General features: G+C 42.7%; 1 protein-coding gene across 1 annotated transcript in view; it reads right to left on the reverse strand.

The window, feature by feature from the left end:
- LOC132316805 (chloride channel protein C-like) overlaps positions 1-24,010 on the reverse strand; it is an 82,288-nt gene that overhangs the window by 16,964 nt on the left and 41,314 nt on the right. The window contains exons 12-13 of the mRNA XM_059815884.1: positions 22,310-22,476; positions 712-891 (exon numbers count right to left, since the gene is read on the reverse strand). Coding sequence (XP_059671867.1) covers positions 712-891; positions 22,310-22,476 — 347 coding nt within the window. The remainder of the gene's footprint in view (positions 1-711; positions 892-22,309; positions 22,477-24,010) is intronic.

Below are 24,010 nucleotides of genomic sequence, written 5' to 3' on the forward strand. Positions count from 1 at the left end.
GAAGTTGAGTATGCATCTTCTCTTTTCCTCTAGGATACTCAGGGTGGAAATTAAGTCACTGCCTCTCCCACTCATGACCCACCACTCAAAGGACAGTCTTAAGATACCTTCCTGAAAAGATGAATTCACTCTTGTAGTCGTATGAATTACAGTACCATAAATACTTCATTTATCAGGAGTTTTTATATGCCTTTTGAGAGTCCCCCGTATGGCAAGGATTCCTTTAGTCTAATTCTTGTTTACCCTAGCATGTTACTTCCAGTGACTTTGTTGCTTATCTCATCTGTGATATGATTTATGTTAACTCATTTCCTGTAAAAGCATACACTAATAAAATGAAAAAAATGGTGAAGAAAGAGTGGGTCAGCTTTGAATTGGCATGGGACGTTTCATGAATAACTAGGTTCAAATCCTTTTAAATTACTGTTTCAGTGAACCTTTAAGGCTCTGAAGGCCAATCTTCCCTTTTTCTATACTTCCCATAAGATCATTTAATTGGTGCTGTGTCAGTAAATCCCTAATGCAATAGATAACTTTGTACTAGAAAGGACCTAGGTCCTTTCTTTAAAGGACGCCTGCTGTTCATGCTAAAGAAAGTAGGAACAAGTTTCATATCTATTCCCAAGAATCTTCACAAACATATGCTTAAAGAAAAAAAATCTGATAAATGGCCAGAAACATCACATGACATCAATTTGATAGCATTTTTACCTTTTAATAGTTCCCTGGAACACCTCTGCATGGTCTGGCTTGGGCCTCCAAACCACTGGGAATCCACCATGGCTTGTACTTGTAAGAAGCCAAGCCAAGGAGGCAATGTTTTCCTTCAGGTGAAGGACTCTGACGCCAGGCTCCATGACATCCTTGGCAGAGAACAATTCCAGGTTCAACCTGAAAGACACAAAGCAGACAGCCAAAGGATTATTTAGTAAACAGGAAATGAGGCGTACTGTACCACGTTAGCGTTTGACGAGTTTATAATGTGTTAGTAAATTACTTCAAGATGGAAATCAATCTGCTTTATTTGCAAATGTAAAAAAAAATGTAATTACCCAATAAAACTGCTTATCAAGCATTGCCTTTCTTTGTGTGAGATACACAATGAATTCAACCATATGCATGACATGGTCATCCTAGACAGGATATCGTAAGATTCATTTATCAATTTGCATGACTTTTTACATTAAAAAAGGACTTTCAATCTGAGCTGAAATCCTCTGGAATTCTGGCTGATATCAAATAGTTTAAAGTTAAGCACTTTGGAGAAATTCAGGCTTACGCTTATCATTGCAATAGGGGTTTGGTTTTTTTGCAGCAGTAGCAGCTAGAAAGATAGTCCCTTCAAAGATAGCTTACAAATCATATAAGGATTTTCCAGTATGTTCTAACACTTTTCAGGTTCTAGGCAAAGTTTCAGGAAATATGAACATACAAAATTGAAAACCATGTGTACCCACTATTTCTGACAGTAGGGTGAAATGAAAAATAAAGATACTTTCTGCAAAACTCAGGAGTAATTTCTATGGAACTACAGTAGGCCACATTCTTACAACTGAAGTCAATGAACTGCTCTAGTTTTAAGCTTGTTTTATATTTTCTATTTTCAAAAAAATACATTAATTATTCTGACTATCGTCTGGACACACCATAAGCCAGAATCTCCTGTTCAGACACAGGCTGACACAAACCACAGAGACAACTGGAGCATAAATATGCCCACATCCTGTTTTACCAATGTACCTTTCATCCCTGTGGTAAAAAGCAACTCTTTCCACATGCTGTTAATTATTGTCCTCCCTCCTGAGAGACGCAAGGGTATTTTTTCAGGCCAGTTACTCTGATGGCTTGTGATGTGACCACCTGCCTAAGACTAATTGAACTGAGAAGACAATGCATTTCATACATGGCACCTACACAGCTGTGAAAGAAGTTTCTTCTTCTTCTAAACTGGGATGGATTTAAATAAATCCTGAAAAAGAACAGTCTTAAATGTGTCGAATCACGTCGTACCCATCCCCAGTTATATGAAACAGAGTGCAGGCAATGAAAATCTGGAACACCATCTTATTACACATCCACATTTCAAGGGACCAGAACACCAACTTATGGAAAAAAAACCCTCTCTGAACCGCATTTTGCTTCTGAGTTAAAATGAGCAGTAGTTTACCTTGCAAATCAAAATGTCTGAGTGCAGAATTTAGTTTCAACTAGTGAAAACAAAACCTAAAAATCCCAAAAAGATGGATTTTTTTAATTTGTAATCTCACTGAGTGCTACCAGTTGATGCAGTACAAGTGATGGAACTCAGTGGGAACCACAAATGCTGCCCAGGATGAGTTGCTGTCAGAACTGTGCCACTGTGGCTGTTTGTTGCTTAAAGCACTCCACCAGAGGAATTTTATTTTTCCTAAATGAGTAGATTCCTGTTCATACTCCACCTCTTTTCCGTCTCCATAGGCCAGATAAAAATCTGTATTTGCCTGCCTTAAGATTTGGCTAGAAATACTGTAACACTGTAAAGTTAATAATTAATATTTTATTTATAAATTAATTTTTTTATATATATAAATAAATAAAATTAAAAGTACTGTACCTAGCACAGTGGACACAATGTGAAAACATGATTAATGATAATAGCTACTTCCTGAATTACACAAAATGTGTGCAAACTCCAAATTATTTTTATATAAGGGCAGTGTGAATACTGTTACATTCCAGCAGTTTCTAGAGTGTATTTCTTAGCAGTACATAGGTTTTCCATCTTCATAACTTCACAGTTTTGCTCTGTTGGATGGAAAGCAAATATTCCACATTATTGCAGAAGCCCATGAAACATCCTTAGGTTTTGTCAAATCAGTCATTTGTATAAAAGGGAGGGATAGCTTGTTATACGGTTCTGTGATCTTGGGTTTGTCTGGGATGATAAAGTGTCTGTATTGTCTACATCAACTATACACCTTGCATTATCATCGGTCAGCTTTTTCAGATGAAAGAATACACTAAGAACTGGCGCTGATTCACTGCTCATTGTCAGTGACATTTCTTTCAACGAGTCTTCTGTCTGTTGCTGTAAAGAATAACCTTGCTTTGGAGGTGGAGGAGACAAGCAGGCAAAAGCTTTGTTTTATGAAAAACTGTTACAAGGCCAAGGCATCTTTAAATAGACTTAGCTAAAGAAAGCCTTTACCAATATATTGCTTCTCAGAAAAACATCAAGCCAAACTGGAGTTGTATCTATAGGATCATAAGAATCAAGGATCATTCAAGTCAGAAGGGACCTCAGCAGTTCCAACCTCCTGCTGAAGGTAGACTCAGCCATGAGCTCAAACCATGTGCTTGGGCCTTTCTGCAGTCGGGTCTCAAAAACCCAAGAGGGTACGCAACCACCCTGGGTAGCCTGTGCCACTATCCCACTGTCCTCATGGTGGAAGGATATTTCCTCATATCCAGTATGAGCATCTCTTGTTTCAACTTGTGCCTGTTGTTTCTTGTCCACCATGCACCACTGTGAAGACCATGGCTTCATCTTCTCAATGATCTCCCATAGTTACAGTGGGAGGGGGAGACACTGTTAGCCGCCTCCAAAGCCTCCTCATCTCCAGGCTGAACAAGCCCCAGTCCTGCAGCTTCACAGTGCAAGTGGTCCAGCCCTGACCATCCCAGTTTCGCAACATCTGCAATTCTGTTGAAAGTACACTCTGTTATCTCCTCCATGTCATTTATGAAAATGTTAAACAGGCCAGGTCCAGGGATAGACCCTGCAGTGCTCCACTTGTTAGGCCTCCAGGCAGTGTATGATCCATTAACCACCATCCTCTAAGACCAACCACCCAACCACTTATTTTACCATCTGGTTGTTCAGCCTCTAAACTGTAACATCTTATTTTGGATACAAGAACATGACGCAAGACAGTGTCAAAAGCCTTGCTAAAGTCCAGGTAAACGACATCCACTGCTCTCCCCTCATCCACAAACCCACTCGTCTCTGCATAGAAGGCAATCAGGTCAGTCAGGTATGGCTTACCTTTGGTCAAACCATGCTGACTGTTCCTGATAATCACCTTCTCCTTCATGTGCCCAGAAATCTGTTCCAAGAGGACTCATTTCATGATTTTCACAGTGACTGAAGTGAGGCTGACTGACCTGTAGTTTTCTAGGCTGAACTTTCGGTCTTTTTTGAACACAGGCACAATAGTTGCCATTCTGCCATCATTGGGGATCTCCCCCAATCTCCATAACCTTTCAAAGATGAAAGACAGCAGCCTTACAAGGACATCGGCCAGCTCTCTCAGCATTCTTAGATGCAGCCTATCTGGTCTCATAGACTTCTATGGCTCAAGTTTTCACAAGTAATCCCTCACTCGGTCCTTAGCTACTGCTCATTGTTCTCCTTGAATCCTTACACTAAATTCAGAGATCTAGGAGTCCTTGTTGGTAGACAGTGGAGCAAACGAGGCATTGAGTGGCTTACCTATGGCTGCTGTCACTAAATCCTGTGATCTCCTCCATCTGCTTCCAGAGCACTAAACCTATTCTGCAGTTGCAGACCTGAAGGTGGAGAAGGAACCATTTTCTTACTGCCAGTAGTCACAGGTCTCCAGCCTTCCCCATTACGGCAGTCTCCGTTTGCCACCCACAACCTACCATGGTCTCCTTCCTGGCACACCTCCTTCTGGGTACTTCTGCAGGTTCAGGCTGCTGTTAAATGGGTGTTTAACAGGCCTTTACCTGCCTTCCCAGCAGCAGCCAAGATCCAAAGATGGCAAAGGAAACTCACAGAAGAGCCAGAAGGAGAGTACAAGCAGTGACCAGGAGCGTAAAAACCATCCCAGGCACCTACATGTGCACTAGCCCACCAACGGCCATGGCAGCTGCCCAGGCCGTGCTCACAGCCCTCCAGGCAGTAGTGCTGCCCATAGGCCAGTTAGACAGCAAATGTACACCGTGCCCAAGCATCAGCCCCTGTGGGGGGGGACCCACCATCAGTGGGTCCCTTCTCTGCACAACTACAAGCCTGCCCAAATGCCTCCCAAGGACACTTTGCTTAGCTGGTGAGTGCCACTGCTGCTGCACGCTTGTGTGTATGCAACAAAGCCCTCAGTTTCACAATGCAATTTCAAGCAAGGACATTTCATTTACCATTTCGAAAATGCCTTTTTGTATGAAATAACAAGAGGTACTTACATTTGGATTTTATCAAGTAGATCTTTCTTGAATGATTAGATTTACCTCAAGGAGAGACACAGAGCTGTAGCTACACTACTAAAATATATCTAGCATAAATCTTTCTTTTATAGGACATGTGAGAACATTTTCTCCCAAAATGTGATTCACTATAGTAGTGTAATGTGTTAAAGTATTAAGGCTATTTCACCAAAGTTATGATATCCAAGTTTCAGGTTCCTTTCAAGAGCACATCCATGAGATGGATATAACATGGAACGAAGACAATCTGCCTTATGACCTAAATAAGACAGTCATTTGGTAAGAAGCCAATATCCCTGAATGGTAAACTGTCTTGAAATGATTCATGGAAATATAGTTCAGGCCCTGTTGCTATTAAATCCAGTGGAAGTTTTCCCACTGAAATAAATTGTTAAGCATCTAACCATAACAGATCTAATCATAACATGTAGGTTTCCTTAGACAACATGCAGTACAAGGGAACTTTTCTTCAAATAGGACTTACTCTATATTTTATGCAAGTTTCAAATGATTAAAAGGACTTAAAGGGGGGGTGGGGGGGTGGGAGAGAAGCATAATCCTAACTCAATCACACTCCAAGGACCAAGGTGCATGAGAACACAGGCAGTGCTTCTTGCTTGCATTTATTCACAGATTTGCCCTCGTCTTTTTTAGCTGTCGCTTCTGTCCTCCTCTTCCTGCACTGAGAATGTTTACCCATTGACTCACCACAGGCTGTGCTGCTCAGGGCAGCCCTCAGTTTTATTTGGGCTTCTTGTAAACCATTGTTTTATTGCCCTGACTGGCCACCACATCTTGTATAAATAGTTGTCAGGAGGTTGTTTTGGGGTTTGCTTAATGCTTGTGGTGATTTTTAGTCTGAGCATAGTCAGGACTCCGAACAATTGAGAGGGCGGGCTGGTTAGCTTAGGGGAACATCATCAGGTTGGAGGTCATTAAAATTACTTACCTGTGTTATAAACATCGGCAAGTATTAGAGCTATTCAGTTCTAGTTTCTACTATTCATGTATCTTCTGAGACTAGGGAATGCTTTTTTTTAAATACACTTCATTTAGCCAGAAAAACTGAGCAGATTTATTTCATAATTTTCATTCTCGTACAGAACCAGCCACACTGCTATGAAGATCTGTAGCTGCTACTACATTATAAATACAGTTTATTTATATTAGCTTTCTTTCACCCTATCATCTTTAAAGAAACCCCATTGTGAATAAACTCATGACATTGCAGGAAATTGCTTACATTTAAATACAAATTCTTTTTTTTGTCTTAAAAAGTTATAAAAAAAAGCTTTCTACATACTTGTCACAGGCCCACCAATTTTCTTTTCAACAAGATATTTGGTAAAAGTGGATTATGAAAAAGCTTATCCAAAAGTTACATGCCAATATTGATCTCACTATATAACAGAATAGTATATATGTACAACAGAAAAGTTAATCATTCAGATGACTGAATTCAGTAGTTTTGCAAGTGAATTCTGTGAAAAAAATGGTTCTTTAAGTATGTTCATAGAATACCACTGAGATCAATAAAGGGAAACAAAAAGCTCTACAAAACCTCCTTACACTGGAAAAAGGACACCACCTAAATTAAATTCATTTTAAAATTGATTTGCTCCACTCAGTGCTAACCCCTGAAATAGACACATTTAAACTGATTTAAAGTTAAATTAAACCAATAAAATCACCGTGTGCATTGATGTAAGTGCATGCATGCCAGTGATGTGCTTCTATTTAATTAGACCTATTTAAAATCAGTTTTCAGTGGAACTTTGCACGGCAGACAAGGCCTACAACTCCTTGCTGTCTCTATTTTAGCTGAACACTGAACTGAGTGAGAAATTCTTCTAGCTAAATCAGGAGCCAGAAGTTTGGCAGGGTTCAGTCTCCGTTCAATATATCTACAAATATTTACATTGACGGTAAGACGACAAGCTTCCCAGCATCCCCTGGTCCTGGCTCCTTCAATATCCTTAAATGAGGGGACATTTAGCTATTCAGTCTAAAGGCCTTTTGATAGTACAGCACTTATTGTGAAATGTGTTGTTTGGGTTAGCTGAATGTCTCTGTCACTTATTTCCCAGAGAGGATTTGAAAGTTATATATGTTTAGCAACTACTGTATGCTAAAGACAAATGGATTTCCACAAGGTCTCATAATCTGCTGGGAAACTGTCTCTCTCTAATGCTTGAAAAATTGCAGAACAAAAAAGAAACAAAGGAAACAGATAAGAAAGCCTTTGTGTTTTGGAAATGAGATGGATTGGCGAGGGGGAGAATGTTGAATGTTTGGGGGGTTTCTGCCAAGAGTTTGCTTTTCTGTTCCTTTATCCCTGATGAAGTTTTTCCCACCAGCACTGTCAGTATAAAATACTATTAAGTTAGAAAAACAGCAGCTCCTACCCACTTTGCACAGACGTAGCTATTTATACAAGGGCATTTAGCTTTTAAAAAAATGAATTAGGTTGTGCGTGAGACCTTGGGATAAGCAGGTAAAGGATCGTGTGAGTGGGTCCACATGTGGGAATTACTCAAACGGCAGTTTAAAAACTACAGCCTCAGTGCACCACATGCAAAACCATAGGTAAAAACATAAAGGTCATAGTTCTTGACTCAGTTTTCACAGTGTAAGTCCAAAACCAAAGTTACAAATTGTACTTTAGCCATGTCAGTGTTAAGGGGAGTACAGGCATCTAAATGTTCAAAGCTGTTGACAGTGCCTGCTCACTACTTCCACCCAAACCTGAAGGCATCGAAACTCACTTGGTGTTTCTATTCTGAACTGTACATTTCCCCACGTGATTAGTAGTGTGTGTGGAAATGTCTGAGTCCAAACAAGCAGCTGTCTGACACACACCTGCTCTCAGCCCTTACACATATATCAAGAGCACTGGGAGTCCAGCACAAAGCACTGCACCATGGCCATTGAAGAGTGGCGTCCCACAGACATGACCTGTAGAAGACTACATTTAATGGAAACGTGAGAGATCCAAAATGGGTTCTCACCTCAGCCGTGGGGGATCCAAACCCTCACCTGGGATCTCCGAGACACGGAGGATGCTGTAGCACCCAGGTCTCAGGGGGCCGGGAGCAAACACCCTCCCGCCAGGGCTGCTCAGCTGAATGGTCAGGAAAGGAGGACCCCTGCAAGCAACGCCTAGCCGGCTCTAGAGACAACACATATGAATGTGTATAAATGTACACAGAGAGAAAGATCCAAAGACGGATTCGCTGTCTTGATGTCTAAATGGGTTAACCCTGGTGGTCATACTACTTATTACTGTATTCAGAATGGGAATGATTCAGCTATCCTTGTATTTTCCAAATTATTATCTGAGCCTGTAGGAATCTTTTCAAAAGAAAAGTGTTAAGCTTGTGTTACATCCATCTGCCCTGGCATTATAACCAACCAGAGGCAAAGAAAGTAATTTCTCAAAATGACACCAGTACAAGCTATTTAAATTCAAATAAATGTTTCAAACAAACTCCATAGGAATAAAGTGAGAGAAGCCAGTAAATTGAGCACTAAAATAAATACCTCGTGATCTTGCTTATAACCAAACAAAGAGGGAAATGCATGTTCTCTGGATAGATCATTGCAGAGCAATTTCCAAGGGAAATTCGCAAAATACTAAGCTGGCTCTTGCAGTTTGAATGCAATGACATGATGAGTTTCTTGCAAACATATGCCAAAAGACCTAATCCAAACTGGAAAGAAGACAGGAAAGCTCCTATGAGACAGTTTTTATAAAAGCTTCATTCAGGGCCTCCACCCTCATGTACTGTACCAGCCACCTTAGCTTTTCCACTCTGCCTGGTCCAAGAAAGCACCGACTAGTATATTAAAAACGCTGCCTTAAAATGTTTGGGAATGGACAGTGACAGCAATATATGTTTTAATAATCAGACACAGATTAACAGATGACCTTTTAGTCAAAATGAGGTACAGAGATTTAGGTCTAACAGACTACAAAACGAGTAAACTGAAGTAATACGGATGGGAAAAAAAATATAAAAAAGATTTCAAATTGCTCAGTCCCTCCAAGAATCAGCCACTTTCTAGTGGAACAGTGTAGTCAGGTTATTAAAACATAATGTTGGGTATCTGGAGATACAGACTATACCCTGTTCCCAGTCCAGTAAATAGAAGTTTTTGACACTTATAACCAGGATTTCAAGCAAAAGCACTTCTACCTATACAATCAACTTCCTTGGGAAAGGCATTTAACCCCTCAAACTTTAGCATTCCCAGTTCTAATACAAATCTATCCCACTTCTTACACCACAAGCCCATTGGGAACCATAATTAATTTTTCATAAAAATACTGTAAGCGACCACTTTCTACATATATACATCATTTTAAAAAAATGTTTCTTTAACTAACGCCCCTTGCTCTTTAAATACCATTCATGTGCAGCACATGTTTTTTCCTCGGTTATGACTTATGGCAAGGACTCACCACTACAAGTGGACAATATGTGTGTACTTACATCCCAGTTAAAAATAAGATCATGAATACTGGTATTACTTATCTGCTCTTCCAGAAAATGAGTGGTGATCTCTCTGCACCTGACAGTGTATTTATAATGAAACAGGGTCAATATATGCACCTGAAATTCTGGGAACAGATTTTGTGTGTCTGACTTGCTTTCTCTCTCTCCTTCCTTATCCCCAACACCAGGACTCAGCTTCCTCAGGCTTTTTCCATCTGCTGTCGCTTTCATCTCCCACTCACCTACTGTCACAACTCCACGTATTGAATGGCAGCAGCTAATAAAACTATGCTCATGGCTTTATGGCTTTTCATAAAACTACTCTGTTCTGTGCCTTTTTTTTGCCTTACTTCTGCCGTGGCTCTGCATACACTCAGTGCACTGAAGAACAAGCCTCTCTTGTGATTGTGTGAAATAGCATTTAACGACTTTGCAAAACTGCTATTTCTAAAAAGGGTATTTCATTTCTCAAACATGCTGAAATTCATTAAAGTATTTTGTGCCATCTGTTTCCTCTTTGTAAATAAATAACCCTTTCCATCATGGCAACCACTATGACAAGCTACTAATATTTATGAGGATGTAGCAACACTCAGAGAACAGAAAAAGTGACATATATGTGAACAGCAAGGAGAATCCATTTCAGCTTAAGGTGAACTTGGAAGCAGTCCCCAGCGCCAGAATGAAGATGATATCCTTACATGTAACTTGGGAACACTGAGGTATAACTGTTACGTAAATGGATGTCTGTATTCCCATATCCAGCAAAGGCCCTCAGGGGATTTCAGCCTGCTTCGAGTCAGACCCACCGTTTCTTGAATGAGTTCAAACAGTTGTTCAATGACATCTTCATGAGATCGGCTGCTCTGCCGGCCCAGCTGACTTTCCAGTGAGGCTGGCTGGCTTTAAGTGGAAACTGTCAAAGTATCTGCCAAATGGTGGCCAGACATCAGAGCAGACTTAACCAATTAGTGGAATACCCCATCCGATGGCTGGATAGGATTTCTCTGTGTGTGTATGTGCACGCTCCACCTGTGTGCCACCACATCTGAAGGCTGCGGTGGGACTCGTACATGCCAGGTGAGTCAAAAGGGAGTCAGTCTCCTGCTCGCTGGGCCAGCAGAAGCCATTTCAACTTCCCACAGCTGAGTGTTGCTGTGTGCATGTTTTACCTAAGGGCCTGTCGGAGCCGGAGCGGCTCGCTTGCTGCCCACCAGTGAGCTGTGAAACACAGGTGATCAGTTCCAGATGCTGCTTCAGCGCCTTTCCTTCTGCGGAAAGTGTGCAGAAGTCACTTCTTTTTGTTTCACAGGACTCCCCAGAAATGGAAAACATACCAAAAGGCACGGTGGATATGTTATCCCTCCCTCAACATCAGGCAGGCTGCAGCGGCAACTAAGACGTCTGTGGAAAGACTTCTCCATGAGCCGAAGGGATCTGTGTTACACTCGCTATGGACCTTACAGCTGATTCACGATGAACCTTACAGCAAGAACCAGAACCTCATATTAAGTTCCCGTCCATTGTCACAGTGTGCCCAATACTTGCAGCAGGTTTGCCAACCCCATGACAGTCTCATTCACACTCTAACAGGGACCTTGCTTTGGACAGGTGAGAGAAGTGCCTTGTGACAGAAACCAGAGGAATAGGATAGCTGCTTCAAAACTCACTATATTTCAACTGTCTGTTCATGCCTCCAAACTGTCTCCCTAAGGTTTTTTGACCAGCTGCACCAAACCAGTCTTTCAAACTTCTTATAACTTTGTTTCTCTTAAAAATCTCGCTACAGGAAAGACATTTTTCTCACCTCTTCTGAATTACAATAAAAGCAGATCATGTAGCTGCATCTATCTGATAATTTACAGTACAACATTCATTTGTAAATACAAAACGTTTTCTTCTTAGCACACTGTGATCACAATCAGTATATAATCTTTGTAGAACTTGCCATTCACATTTTGCATGTTTGGGAGCAGGGGGGAATCCAGCTTTAATTGTTCATGAAAAAATGGGGCAATAGAGAAGCTGAGCCTGCAGTTATCGGACATATCAGAAAACATAATTTCTTAGAGCCTGAAAACATTCCAGTGTAAAACATTTTGGGCTCATGGAAAGGTAATTGTGCAAATATACAGGCCCTGTGTAAACATTAAAGCATTTACAAGGTCCTCCAAGGATTTCGATCAGATTGTTGGCTCGTCTTCAGCATCCTTGTCATATTTTTCTGTATTCATGCTTCTATTGTATATACTTGGTTATGAGGACTGCAGTAACTACCAATACACTTCCAAGTGCAGCAGGTCAGCAGTGAGCTATTACTCAGCCTCCAGCCCTTTCTATCAAAGGAGAGTGCTGCTGGCCAGGTCTCTGTGAGCCCTCCTCTCGGCCAGCTCCATGCTTGCTCCTCATCCACTGCTCTGTGTAAGCCTGCAGCTCCTAACCTTGAGGGCACAGCGCCAGCTCCAGCTCTGTGGACATTTTAGGAAAGGGAATGGCTAAGGGTGGGAAAGGTTTATTTTAGGTTGGCGGAAGGGTTATATCTGCTGGTATTTATTGTAGCATGGGAAGAGTAATTTGTTTTATTTGTTCAGACTCCACTCTAAAAATAAACAGTAATGCAACCAGAATCTTGGGCATCTTTATATGGTTTTACCATTCTAAATAAATAAAGTAATTTTGATTCATGTAGTATCTTTAGGTAGTAGCTTCATTAAATAGTCAAAATTAGAGCAGGTCGAAAATCATCTTCTAGCATTCACAAGAAATTTAGGCACTATTTTCCCTTCCATAACTGAGAAGATTGAACAATAAATTGGTTTGGCCAAAGCAACATAAGGAAAAGAGGCAGACCCAAAAACAGAACAGTCATTCCTCCTTGGGCTCCTGCTTCCCTCCATATAGCCTTCCTCTTCCTGTCTCATCTGAATATTCATGTTAATACAATTACATTGTTTGCATGCAACTTCTATCCTAAGAGACATTATTCAAATTTGGACACTGTAATGACTTCAAGCTAGATTTGAAATTTTGGGTGAAATTTAACAGTAAAAAATTCTGAGAAAACAGCATCTCTGGTCACTGAAGATTAAGGCTGAAAAGGCCCATTAGGTCATTTTTGTAGATCACTCAGTGTCACTGAGTCTTGTTTTTCCCCAAAATCCTATAAAGAGAGATAATCAGATCTTCTGAAAACTACCAAGCTAAGTAGCTTTGTTTATCACTACCAGTCATAGAGCAAAAAATGCATCAATAACATAAGTATTGGGGTTAGTATACAGTAGTAACTCTGCCCAGCTGGAAGTTCACCTTCGATTCACGTGCAGATTAAAACAAGCTTCTTCACACAGATTCATGTGCACAAAGTCTTCCCTTTTTTTTTTTAGGAGCAGTTCTGGATAATTTGGAGCCAAGCACAGTCTGCAGGCTCAAGCACAGTGAAGCAAGCTAGTATCAGCCTCTTGCCAGGTTAAATGGATTGCAAAGAGAGACTGGCTGGACTTTCCCACAGAGATCTGCAGGAGCTGGTGCAGGGGCAGGAGGGAGCAATTAAGTCCTTTCACCCATCCCACATGGGCACCACCAACCCCAGGCCAAAAATAAGACAAGGCCGTGCTGCTGTTCTTCCGTACACTTAAAGTGACATCTGGCTCTGCCACAATACTTTTGTCAGGGGGTGAATACCGCTGTTTATGGCTCGTACAGTTGCTTCTCAGGTAATGGGATCACACTATACTCAAAACCCAGCACAGGAGAACAGGCAAAAAAAGGGACTAAAAACAGTTCTTTGCCATGTTTGCTTAAGCCTGACATAGAGGCAACTTAAAGCCCAAAAGTAATTTTAATAAATCTCACCCACATCTCAACACCTTCCCTCCATCTTTTCTGTAGCAGCCAGGGTACTCCCCTTACAAAGCGTGGCCTTGTTACAGCAGCTCCCTTTTTCCTTTGTGCAGCCAGAACAGGATCCAGCTTCTACCACAAACACTCTACAAAAGATGGGCTGGATGTCCTCTGATGCGAAAACATCGCCAAGTCCACCCCCTAATGATGCCTCTCAGGATGAAATCACCAAGCAGCCATGAAGCACACCAGCTTCTCAAAGAGGTGAGATGGGATGCACTTCGTGCATCTTGGTGAGTTGTCTTTGAAGGAACACTTATGTCAGCAAGATGGGTAAGGAATCTTCTACTGTAGTAGTGCTACTCCAGGCCCAAATCAAAAGCACCTCCCTCCCCCTCCAAATTCCGGTGATTTTCAAAATCCAAAGCCTCATCTAAAAAGTTTGCTAATTACCCTAAATTTTATAAAAGGCCAAACCAGGACCTTGGGTCCCAAATAACCCTCAAATTTGGGTTGGCTCAAATTCTGGATCCGATGTCTGTGGTGTGGGCTAAGGCAAGACTAGAAAGGAGAAAGAAAAAAAAATCAGCCTTGCTCAAGGATCTTTAATATACGGCCACCTCTGATACACTTTAAAAAAATGTAATGAGACCACTATAATATATATTCCAGCCAAAATTCTTGGCTCCCAAAAACAGCTTTATATGGTATGCAATACAGAAACACCCAGGAGACACTATAAGAACTTTGACAAGGCTAATATTAAGCTAGAACAAAACAGAACTACTGGCACCAGCTCCACTCAGCTCTTAAGTAAACTTGTCCTATTAAAAAGTAGCCTCTAAGATATTTTCTCTCTGAAGTGTATAGTAGCTTATAAAAAGCAGGAAGGGTTGCCAAGTCATAGATGTGTGCAAGTACTCCTTACCCTCATTAAAGAACATTCCCTGGCAGCCAGCAGCTTTGAGTGTTCCAGTGAACCAGATTTTATAAGGGGGGTGTTTACAGTGGTGTGCGATGTAGCTGGAAATCACGGTGCACCACAGCAGCCCTGTACTAGATACAGCTGTGTTTGGAGCCTTATCACCCACGGCACAGAATACAACAGGCGGGGTGATCAATGAGGTTCCAAAAAAATAATGAGTATTAAGAAAAAAAATCTCCAGGCTCTCTGCTCCATAGGAAGAAAAGCATCCAGAGATGCCAGGGCCTAAATATAAATTAGGTCATGAAATACCACTGAGGATCTAGGTCTCACTTCCACCAGTTTCATATATAACAGTATTTACAGAGATGTCTTCATAGTAAGAACGTACATAATTTAGCTTCTTAATGTACCCACTGATTTCCGCAGCAGTTAGGAATTAAATTCTTTTGTGGATCTGGACCTTAATGCCACTCCCCACCTTGTTTATGTAAAGGCTATTTTCTCTTCTCCGTTCAGTGTCTAACACATCTTCTCCCTGGGAATGTTATCCAGCTCTGTAAGAGGAATCAACAAATGATTGCTTACAGAAGGTCTTTTCATCCTTAACACCGATGAAGAAATGGGAAAGATAAGATCTGAACTTTCTCTTTAACAGTATAAGTGCTGAGGACCTAAAAACATGCATTCTCTTGAGTTTCTCATTTTTCCTCACTGTTTTCCAAAGGCTTTTCAGTTTCAGTTGAAGAAGGATCCCAATTTATGTGGCATTTCTATGGCATTTAAGCAAGCTGTTAGTTATCCAGATCTTTCACTCTGCATACAGAAATACAATTTATCACCTGTTTATAAACACACGCTAGCTACCAGTTCCTACACAGCTGACCCCTGTCCCTGTTATGATTTGGGGAATCCAGCAATGCACAGTTTATACATTTTGTGATCTTACAGAATAATTAAAACTGAACAAAGAGGACGTAGAACCTGCCACACACTTAACTGCGTCACCCACACTTTCCCAGAGCAGCAATAACATGGTTGTAAACCCTCAGCCAAGCTAACACAACCAGAGAAAGAGAATAGCCTGTGCAAAATGACAACTGGGTGTAGGCATTTGAAGATAAAAATACTCCCAAAGCGTAGCAAATAAGTGGAACTTAAAAACAGCAGAGCCTCACATACTCTGGGCGGTCACTCTGGGAGCTAAAAGAAAGACTAGAGAAGAAGATAGGCAGGCTCCCACAGCATCTTGTTAGCTGCAAAACCAGTCAGAAAGAAAACAAATGAGAAATCTTGGTCCACAGGGAAAACACATTAAAAGAAAAGTCATGGCCAGGCACCTTTCTGTAGAATTTTGACTCAAGTTTCAAGGATGCTCAGAAGTGATGAGGAAACAGATAAGGAAACATGTACAGAGTCACCTTTTTTTTTAACTGTCTTGTCTTAATCTGTGTATTTCTCATGCTAGGTAAAGTAATAGGATCTTGGTTTTGGAATTCTTACAAAGACTGCATGTTAGGCTTCATAATTTGTTTCAATTATGACATTTTTTACTTTAAGAGGCAGATTATAAATCCACAGTTCCCTTGAGTCAATATTCAGGGTTTGGGATGCCTAAGCTTTAAGACAAATCTAGGGATAATTCCAAATCGTGGAGGTCTAAGGTGGCTGAATGATGAAGCCTCATTTGTTTGAGGGGATACCAAGGTAACAGAGCATCCAAGATGTATGCTGGAGAGACCAAGAAATAGGCCAGTGCCATAGAATAATAGAACCATAGTATGGAACCTTTGACGATCATCTAGTTCCAACATCCCTACCATGGGCAGGGACATCTTTCACTAGATCAGGTTGCTCAAAGCCCCATCCAGCCTGACCATGAACACTTCCAGGGTTGGGGCATCCACAACTTCTCTGGGCAACCTGTTCCAGTGTCTCACCACCCTCATCATAATAAATGTCCTCCTTATGTCCAATCTAAACCTATCCTCTTTTAGCTTAAAACTGTTGCCCCTTGTCCTATCACTACAGGCCCTGGTAAAAAGTCTCACTTCATCTTTCCTATAAGCCCCCTCTAAGTATTGAAAAGCTGCAATAAGGACTCCCCAGAGCCTTCTCTTCTCCAGGCTGAAAACCACAGCTCTCTCAGCCTTTCTTCACAGGAGAAATGTCCCAGCCCTCTCCCTCTGATAATTTTCATGGCCCTCCTCTGGATCTGGTCTAAAAAGTCCATGTGTTTCTTGTACTGAGGACCCCAGACCTGGATGCAGTATTCCAGGTGGAGTCTCACAAGAGCAGAGTAAAGGGAGAGAATCACCTCCCTCGACCTGCTAGCCATACTTCTTTTCATGCAGCCCAGAATACAATTGGCTTTCTGGGCTGCAATTACACATTGACAGCTCATATCTAATTTTTCATCTACCAATATCCCCAAGTCCGCAGGGCTGCTCTCAATCCATTCATTATCCTGTCTGTGTTGATACTAGTGATTACCCCGATGCAGGTGCAGGACCTTGTTGAACTTCATGAGGTTCACAATGGCACACTCCTCAAGCCTGTCAAGGTCCCTCTGGATGGCGTCCTTTCCTTCAAGCATATCAACTGCAGTACTCAGCTTTGTGTCATCCACAAACTTGCTGAGGGTACAATCCCACTGTCTATGTCGTTATTGAACAGTACCGGTCACAATATGGACTCCTGAGAGACACCACTTGTTACTGATCTCCATTTGGACATTGAGCTGTTGACTGCAACTCTTTGGATGCAGCCACCCAGCTAATTCCTTATCCATCGAACATTCCATCCATCAAACCCGTTATCTCTCCAGTTTAGCTAAAAGGATGTTGTACAGGACTGTATCAAAGGCCTTGCAGGCACCGGGCCTGCTGGCAGCAGATGGAGTTCAACTATCATCAAGGGGGAAAAGTATTCTCGCTCATGAGTTGGCGAGCCTCATCGAGAGGACTTTAAACTAGATTCGAAGGGGGAAGGGGATGAAACCAGGCTGCCTAGAGATGAGCCTAGGGCTGGCGTGCCGATGTTGGGGGTGAAATCGATAGCCTGGCTCAAGTGCATCTACTCCAATGCACACAGCATGGGCAGCAAACAGGAGGAGCTGGAAGCCGTTGTGCAGCGGGACAGCTATGATGTAGTCGCCATCATAGAAACATGGTGGGACGACTTGCATGACTGGAATGCTGCGATGGATGGCTATAAGCTCTTCAGGAGGGATAGACAAGGAAGGAGAGGCGGTGGGGTGGCTCTGTATGTTAGGGAGTGTTTTGATTTTGTAGAGCTCAACAGTTGTGACAACAGGGTTGAGTGCTTATGGGTAAGGATGAGGGGGAAGGCCAACAAGGCAGATATCCTGCTGGGTGTCTGTTATAGACCACCCAACCAGGACAAAGAAGCCGATGAAGCGTTCTACAAGCAACAGGCAGAAGTCTCGCAATCACAAGCCCTTGTTCTTGTGGGGGACTTCAACTTACCAGATGTCTGCTGGAAATCTAACAGAGCCGAGAGGAAACAGTCCCAGAGGTTCCTGGAGTGTGTGGAAGATAACTTCCTGACGCAGCTGGTAAGGGAGCCTACCACGGGAGGTGCCCTTCTTGACCTGCTGTTTCCAAACAGAGAGGGTCTGGTGGGAGAAGTGAAGGTCGGAAGCCGTCTTGGGCTTAGCGACCATGAAATGATAGAATTCTCAATTCTTGGCAAAGCAAGGAGGGGGGTCAGCAAAACCCCTATGATGGACTTCCAGAGGGCAGACTTCAGCCTGTTCAGGACACTGGTTGAGAGGGCCCCTTGGGAGACGGTCCTGAAGGGCAAAGGGGTCCAGGGAGGCTGGACATTCTTCAAGAAGGAAATCTTAAAGGCGCAGGAGCAGGCAGTCCCCATGTTCTGTAAGAAGAGCCAGCGGGGAAGACAACCAGCCTGGCTGAACAAGGAGCTTTTGCTGGGACTCAGGAAAAAAAGGAGAGTTTATTATCTTTGCAAGAAGGGGCAGGCAACTGAAGAAGAGTACAAGGACCTCATTAGGTCATGCAGAGAGGGAATTAGAAAGGCAAAAGCCCAGCTAGAGCTCAATCTGGCCACGGTCGTAAGGGGTAACAAAAAAACATTTCTATAAATACATTAACAACAAAAAGAGAGCCAAGGAGAATCTCCATCCTTTACTGGATGCCGGGGGGGGGAAAATCATCACCAAGGATGAGGAAAAGGCTGAGGTACTTAATGCCTTCTTTGCCTCAGTCTTTAATAGCCACACCAGGCATCCTCAGGCTATTCAATTCCCTGAACTGGAAGACAAGGATGGAGAGCAAAATAAACTCCCCACAATCCAGGAGGAAGCAGTTAACGACCTGCTATGCCACCTGGACACTCACAAGTCTATGGGGCCTGATGGCATCCACCCAAGGGTACTGAGGGAGCTGGCAGAGGAGCTTGCCAAGCCACTCTCCATCATTTATCAACAGTCCTTGTTAACGGGGGAGGTCCCGGATGACTGGAGGATTGCCAACGTGATGCCCATCTACAAGAAGGGCTGGAAGGAGGATCTGGGGAACTACAGGCCTGTCAGCCTGACCTCGGTGCCGGGGAAGATTATGGAGAGGTTCACCTTGAGGGCGCTCACAGGGCACGTGCAGGATAACCAAGGGATCAGGCCCAGCACGGGTTCATGAAGGGCAGGTCCTGCTTGACCAACCTGATCTCCTTCTATGACCAGGTGACCCGCCTAGTGGATGAGGGAAAGGCTGTTGATGTTGTCTACCTGGACTTTAGTAAAGCCTTCAACACTGTCTCCCACAGTATTCTCCTGGAGAAGCTGGCGACTGGTGGCTTAGACAGGTACACTCTTCGCTGGGTTAAAAGCTGGCTGGACGGCCGAGCCCAGAGAGTTGTGGTGAATGGAGCCAAATCCAGTTGGCGGCCGGTCACAAGCGGAGTCCCCCAGGGCTCAGTTTTGGGGCCGGTCTTGTTTACTACATTTATCGATGACCTAGATGAGGGGATTGAGTGCACCCTCAGCAAGTTTGCAGATGACACCAAGTTGGGTGGGAGTGTTGATCTGCTCAAGGGTCGGAAGGCTCTGCAGAGGGATCTGGACAGGTTGGATCGATGGGCCCAGGCCAACTGTATGAGGTTCAACAAGGCCAAGTGCCGGGTCCTGCACTTGGGCCACAACAACCCCATGCAACGCTACAGGCTTGGGGATGAGTGGCTGGAAAGATGCCCTGCAGAAGAGGACCTGGGGGTGCTGGTTGACAGCCAGCTGAAGATGAGCCAGCAGTGTGCCCAGGTGGCCAAGAAGGCCAACGGCATCCTGGCCTGTATCAGAAATAGTGTGGCCAGCAGGAGCAGGGAGGTGATCGTGCCCCTGTACTCGGCTCTGGTGAGGCCGCACCTCTAATACTGTGTTCAGTTTTGGGCCCCTCACTACAAGAAGGTCATTGAGGTGCTGGAGTGTGTCCAGAGAAGGGCGACGAAGCTGGTGAGGGGTCTGGAGCACAAGTCTTATGAGGAGCGACTGAGGGAACTGGGGTTGTTCAGTCTGGAGAAGAGGAGGCTGAGGGGAGACCTCATCGCTCTCTACAATTACCTGAAAGGGGGTTGCAAAGAGGTGGTTGTTGGTCTCTTCTCCCAAGTGACTAGCGACAGGACAAGAGGAAATGGCCTCAAGTTGCATCAGGGGAGGTTCAGGCTGGATATTAGGAAAAATTTCTTTACTGAGAGAGTAGTGAAGCATTGGAACAGGCTGCCCAGGGAGGTGGTGGAGTTCACCATCCCTGGAGGTGTTCAAGGAACGTGTGGATGAGGCATTGTGGGACATGGTTTAATGGGCATGGTGGTGTTGGTTGATTGTTGGACTCGATGATCTTACAGGTCTTTTCCAACCGTAGTGATTCTCTGAAGTCCAAGTAGATGACATCCATAACTCTTCCCTTGTCCACTGATGCAGTCACTCTATTGTAGAAGGCCACTAGATAATCAGGCAAGATTTGCCCTTTGTGAAGCCATATTGGCTGTCTCGAATCACCTCCGTGTCTTCCAAATGCCCCAACATAGCTTCCAGCAGGATCTGTTCCATGATCTGACCAGGCACAAAGGTGAGGCTGACTGGCTAGTAGTTCTCGGGCTCCTCCTTTTTACTCTTTTTAAAAATGGACATGACATTTCCCTTTTTCCAGTCACTGAGGACTTCACCTGACTGCCAAGACTTTTCAAATATGATGGAGAGTGGCTTAGCAACTACATCTGCCAGTTCAGATGTGTATCAGCCTATTCAGACTATGTCTAAGAGGATTTAGACTAAAACTTGGCAGCCTGTGAAGTGTCTAGCTATAAAATCTTTACCAAGTTGTGATACTATGTATTTTCCTTTAGAGTATCAGTATATTCTGTGACCAAGTTATCCAGAAACTTTCTTTAATGTTCCTGGAAAGGAAAGGGAAAGGAGTGGGAGGGAAATGAAATTTTATACACACACACACACATATATAAAAATATATATATATTTGTCCTTCAAGTGAATAGGACCTCACTCTGAACCAGGAAAGCAGCTATAATTCTTTTCATGGACTTGTCATCTAACTGGAATACCATGGGAAACTTTATGACTTCTTCCCCTCTGTTTTATCTGCCATGGTACATATAGAAGTCATCCATAATGACACAGATTGTTTTTATTTCCTCCTACCACATTGCTGGCTCTTTTTCCTCTCATGTCAAATACAGTTAGATTATACCCAGCATTCAATGTGCCTGCTAAAAACTTTCAGATATGGCTACATTTGGAAGAAAGTTATAAAGTGTGACAGAATGAGTCACCAATATTTTATTCTTCTAAAGGGTCATTTGAAAATAAGAGATTGTCCAGTAGACCTCAATACTGGGAGAAATGACAGCTAAAGTGTCCTGCAAATAGCTTTGGTTGTGGATATATACTACCCAAATATGCCTTAAGGAAAATAAAAAGTCTTTCTATGGTACATAAATTAATTCATTTTTTATTCTATTTCTTCACCACATTACCTAATTCATTCCTAGAGAGTATCTTAAAAAAATCAGCATTTCGGCTAATTATTTTATAGAAGACAATAGTACCGAGTTCTCACTAGCTACCGCTAAATGTAGACCCATACATTTAGGAGAGAAAATCGTTCTTATTACTGGTTATAAATGCCCATGAACAGACTGAAGTTTCGGGTACCAGTTCACACACTGGAAGATACACAGGACAGGTTGGACTAACATAAGTTAAAAAATAAAAACCATAACTTTTTTCCAAGCTACTCATTTAGTCTACAGTCAGTGGAGGCACTTCCAGAAGACAATTCATCCTACCTGCCTTATATTGCTGCCCTTGGATGGCAGGAATCACTGCCTGAAAATGTACATCTTACGGTACCAAATACACAGGAAGCCCAGACTAGTCATCCAGAAGTTAGGCAAGGCAAACTCTACCATAAAGGACTCTACATACTCTGTTGTTGTTCTGCTCACAAGAATCAAAGTCACAACTGTCAGTGAAAGCCTCTACTAGATTCTCCATTGGACCAATTGGACCACTAATAAACAGCACCTAACTGGGCATTATAGAGCACTTACTGCTCTCAGGACTCTGGTGACAGGGATAATTCAGATCCTACCATAAACTTGAAGAAAAAGGGAGTTTCTTTTGTTCTATTTGTACAGCACATCACTCTGTGGGGACGTTGTTCAGGATCAGGGTCTGTCTCCTTTTGCTCCTTTGTCCCTCCAAGCTCCAGGTCTCAAAGAACACCCACAGCCTCCATGCAGAATATGACACAGAAAACTTACAGATCAGCAACATAAGAGACCTCACCATTTTCTCCTGTGACGAACAAAAGGTTCCACATCCAAGTAGGGAATGCATTTCAGCTTCAGGAGGGAACTGTACAGGGATGCGTTGAACAAGTCACCAACCATCTTGGCCACCATGACAGCCAGCATTATCAGTAGCAAGGACTGGACATCATTTGTGATCTCCACCTAAGGAGAAAACAGAACAAGGGACTTTCCATTTCTTTTCATATAGCTGGAGATGATGGCAATGGTTGCACAGGACTACCTACTTCTTTCACGATGGAATGGGAAGCAATTCCGTCTGCTAAAAGTGGAAGGGCGCTCTCCCTCCTTTCCCAGGGATAGGCAATCAATCAACACTTCCACCAGAGAGTCTTGGCTGATGCAGTGACAGCTCCCCCTCCCGTTCCTATCAGCTTGAAGCACTGCACTTACATTAAAACTCACATCTGATTCCCATATTTCAGGTGGCTTGTGATAATTTTGAAGTATCAGACGAGAGGAAGTAGAGGTGGAGTAGCCAGATTGCTTAAAATAGCTTGGCATTGTGACAAATATTAAAAAATGCAAACAAATCCAAGTATTTTTTCTTTCTTGCTGAGCTCAGGAGATATAAAATTGTTTTCCCATACTGCTGCTTCCTGACAGAACAAGCTCCTTATACAAACATTGTCTTGAAGGATGCCAGAAAAGGGAACAAGAAGCTTTCAACAGAAGTCCAGCTCAGGAGATCAAGCAGCAGGAACATCACAGAGTTACCATGCTGAACAATGATCGGCAGTACAAGGCATGGTGCAGGCATCCCTGTCCCCACAATCACAAATCTATGAATGTGGCACTGCAGCACTGGTTGTAGAGAAACATATGCACAAATTATGGTATCTCACCTAAAACATCTTTCCTAAGTATACTTGCACTTTCTCCCTATGTAGTGAGGGCATGGTTAGATGAGTGGCAAAGTATATAGCATGTTTTAATACTTTATCCCCCTGCAGCTATTAGTTTTTGCCTCCCCAGCTGGACCCAGCCACCATAACAGTACTACTGTTAACTCACTGCAACGAAAAGGTAGACTGAGTTCACTTGACCTACTACTGCAAATGTATAACAGCCATGGTGGTAGTGACCTAACAAAGCACACCAATACAACTGCCTTTGAAAAAAGGATTCAGAGTGAATCCTCGTACACAAAGCAAAGAGTAATGCGAATGCACAAAATATTGTTTATGCCCAACTCACAATAAAGTCAAGTATTTTTCATGGTGAAAATGACTGCATGGAAATACTCCCTTTACAGTACCTTAAGACTTTTTAGTAAAAACTGTTATCTCCTTTCACTTCCCACTATTTCCCCTACCATTGCATCCTATTAAAAAGGGATATTCATTGGCACTTATCCTGGGATTAAATTGCAAACTTTCCTCGTAACACTAAGAGGCTTTTGCCCAGAAACTTCAGACAAAGTGAATTGCAGCACATTGCCATTTAATAGACCTCATTAGCTAGAGATTGTTAAGTACTCCAAGAATCTACATTCAAAAGAATGCCAACGAACACATTTCTGCCCGATAAGCTGTAACAAATTTATCCAGGCTTATATTGTCACCCTCCTTCTGTCTCTGTTCTGGGTTTGGAAAGATAACATCCAGGATGATTTACAGTATATCCCAACAAGGGACGCATATGGCATGGTCAGTCATGTACGACAGGGTCATGCAAC

This window comes from Gavia stellata, chromosome 3 (assembly GCF_030936135.1).
Source record: "Gavia stellata isolate bGavSte3 chromosome 3, bGavSte3.hap2, whole genome shotgun sequence".
Classification (NCBI taxonomy): domain Eukaryota; kingdom Metazoa; phylum Chordata; class Aves; order Gaviiformes; family Gaviidae; genus Gavia; species Gavia stellata.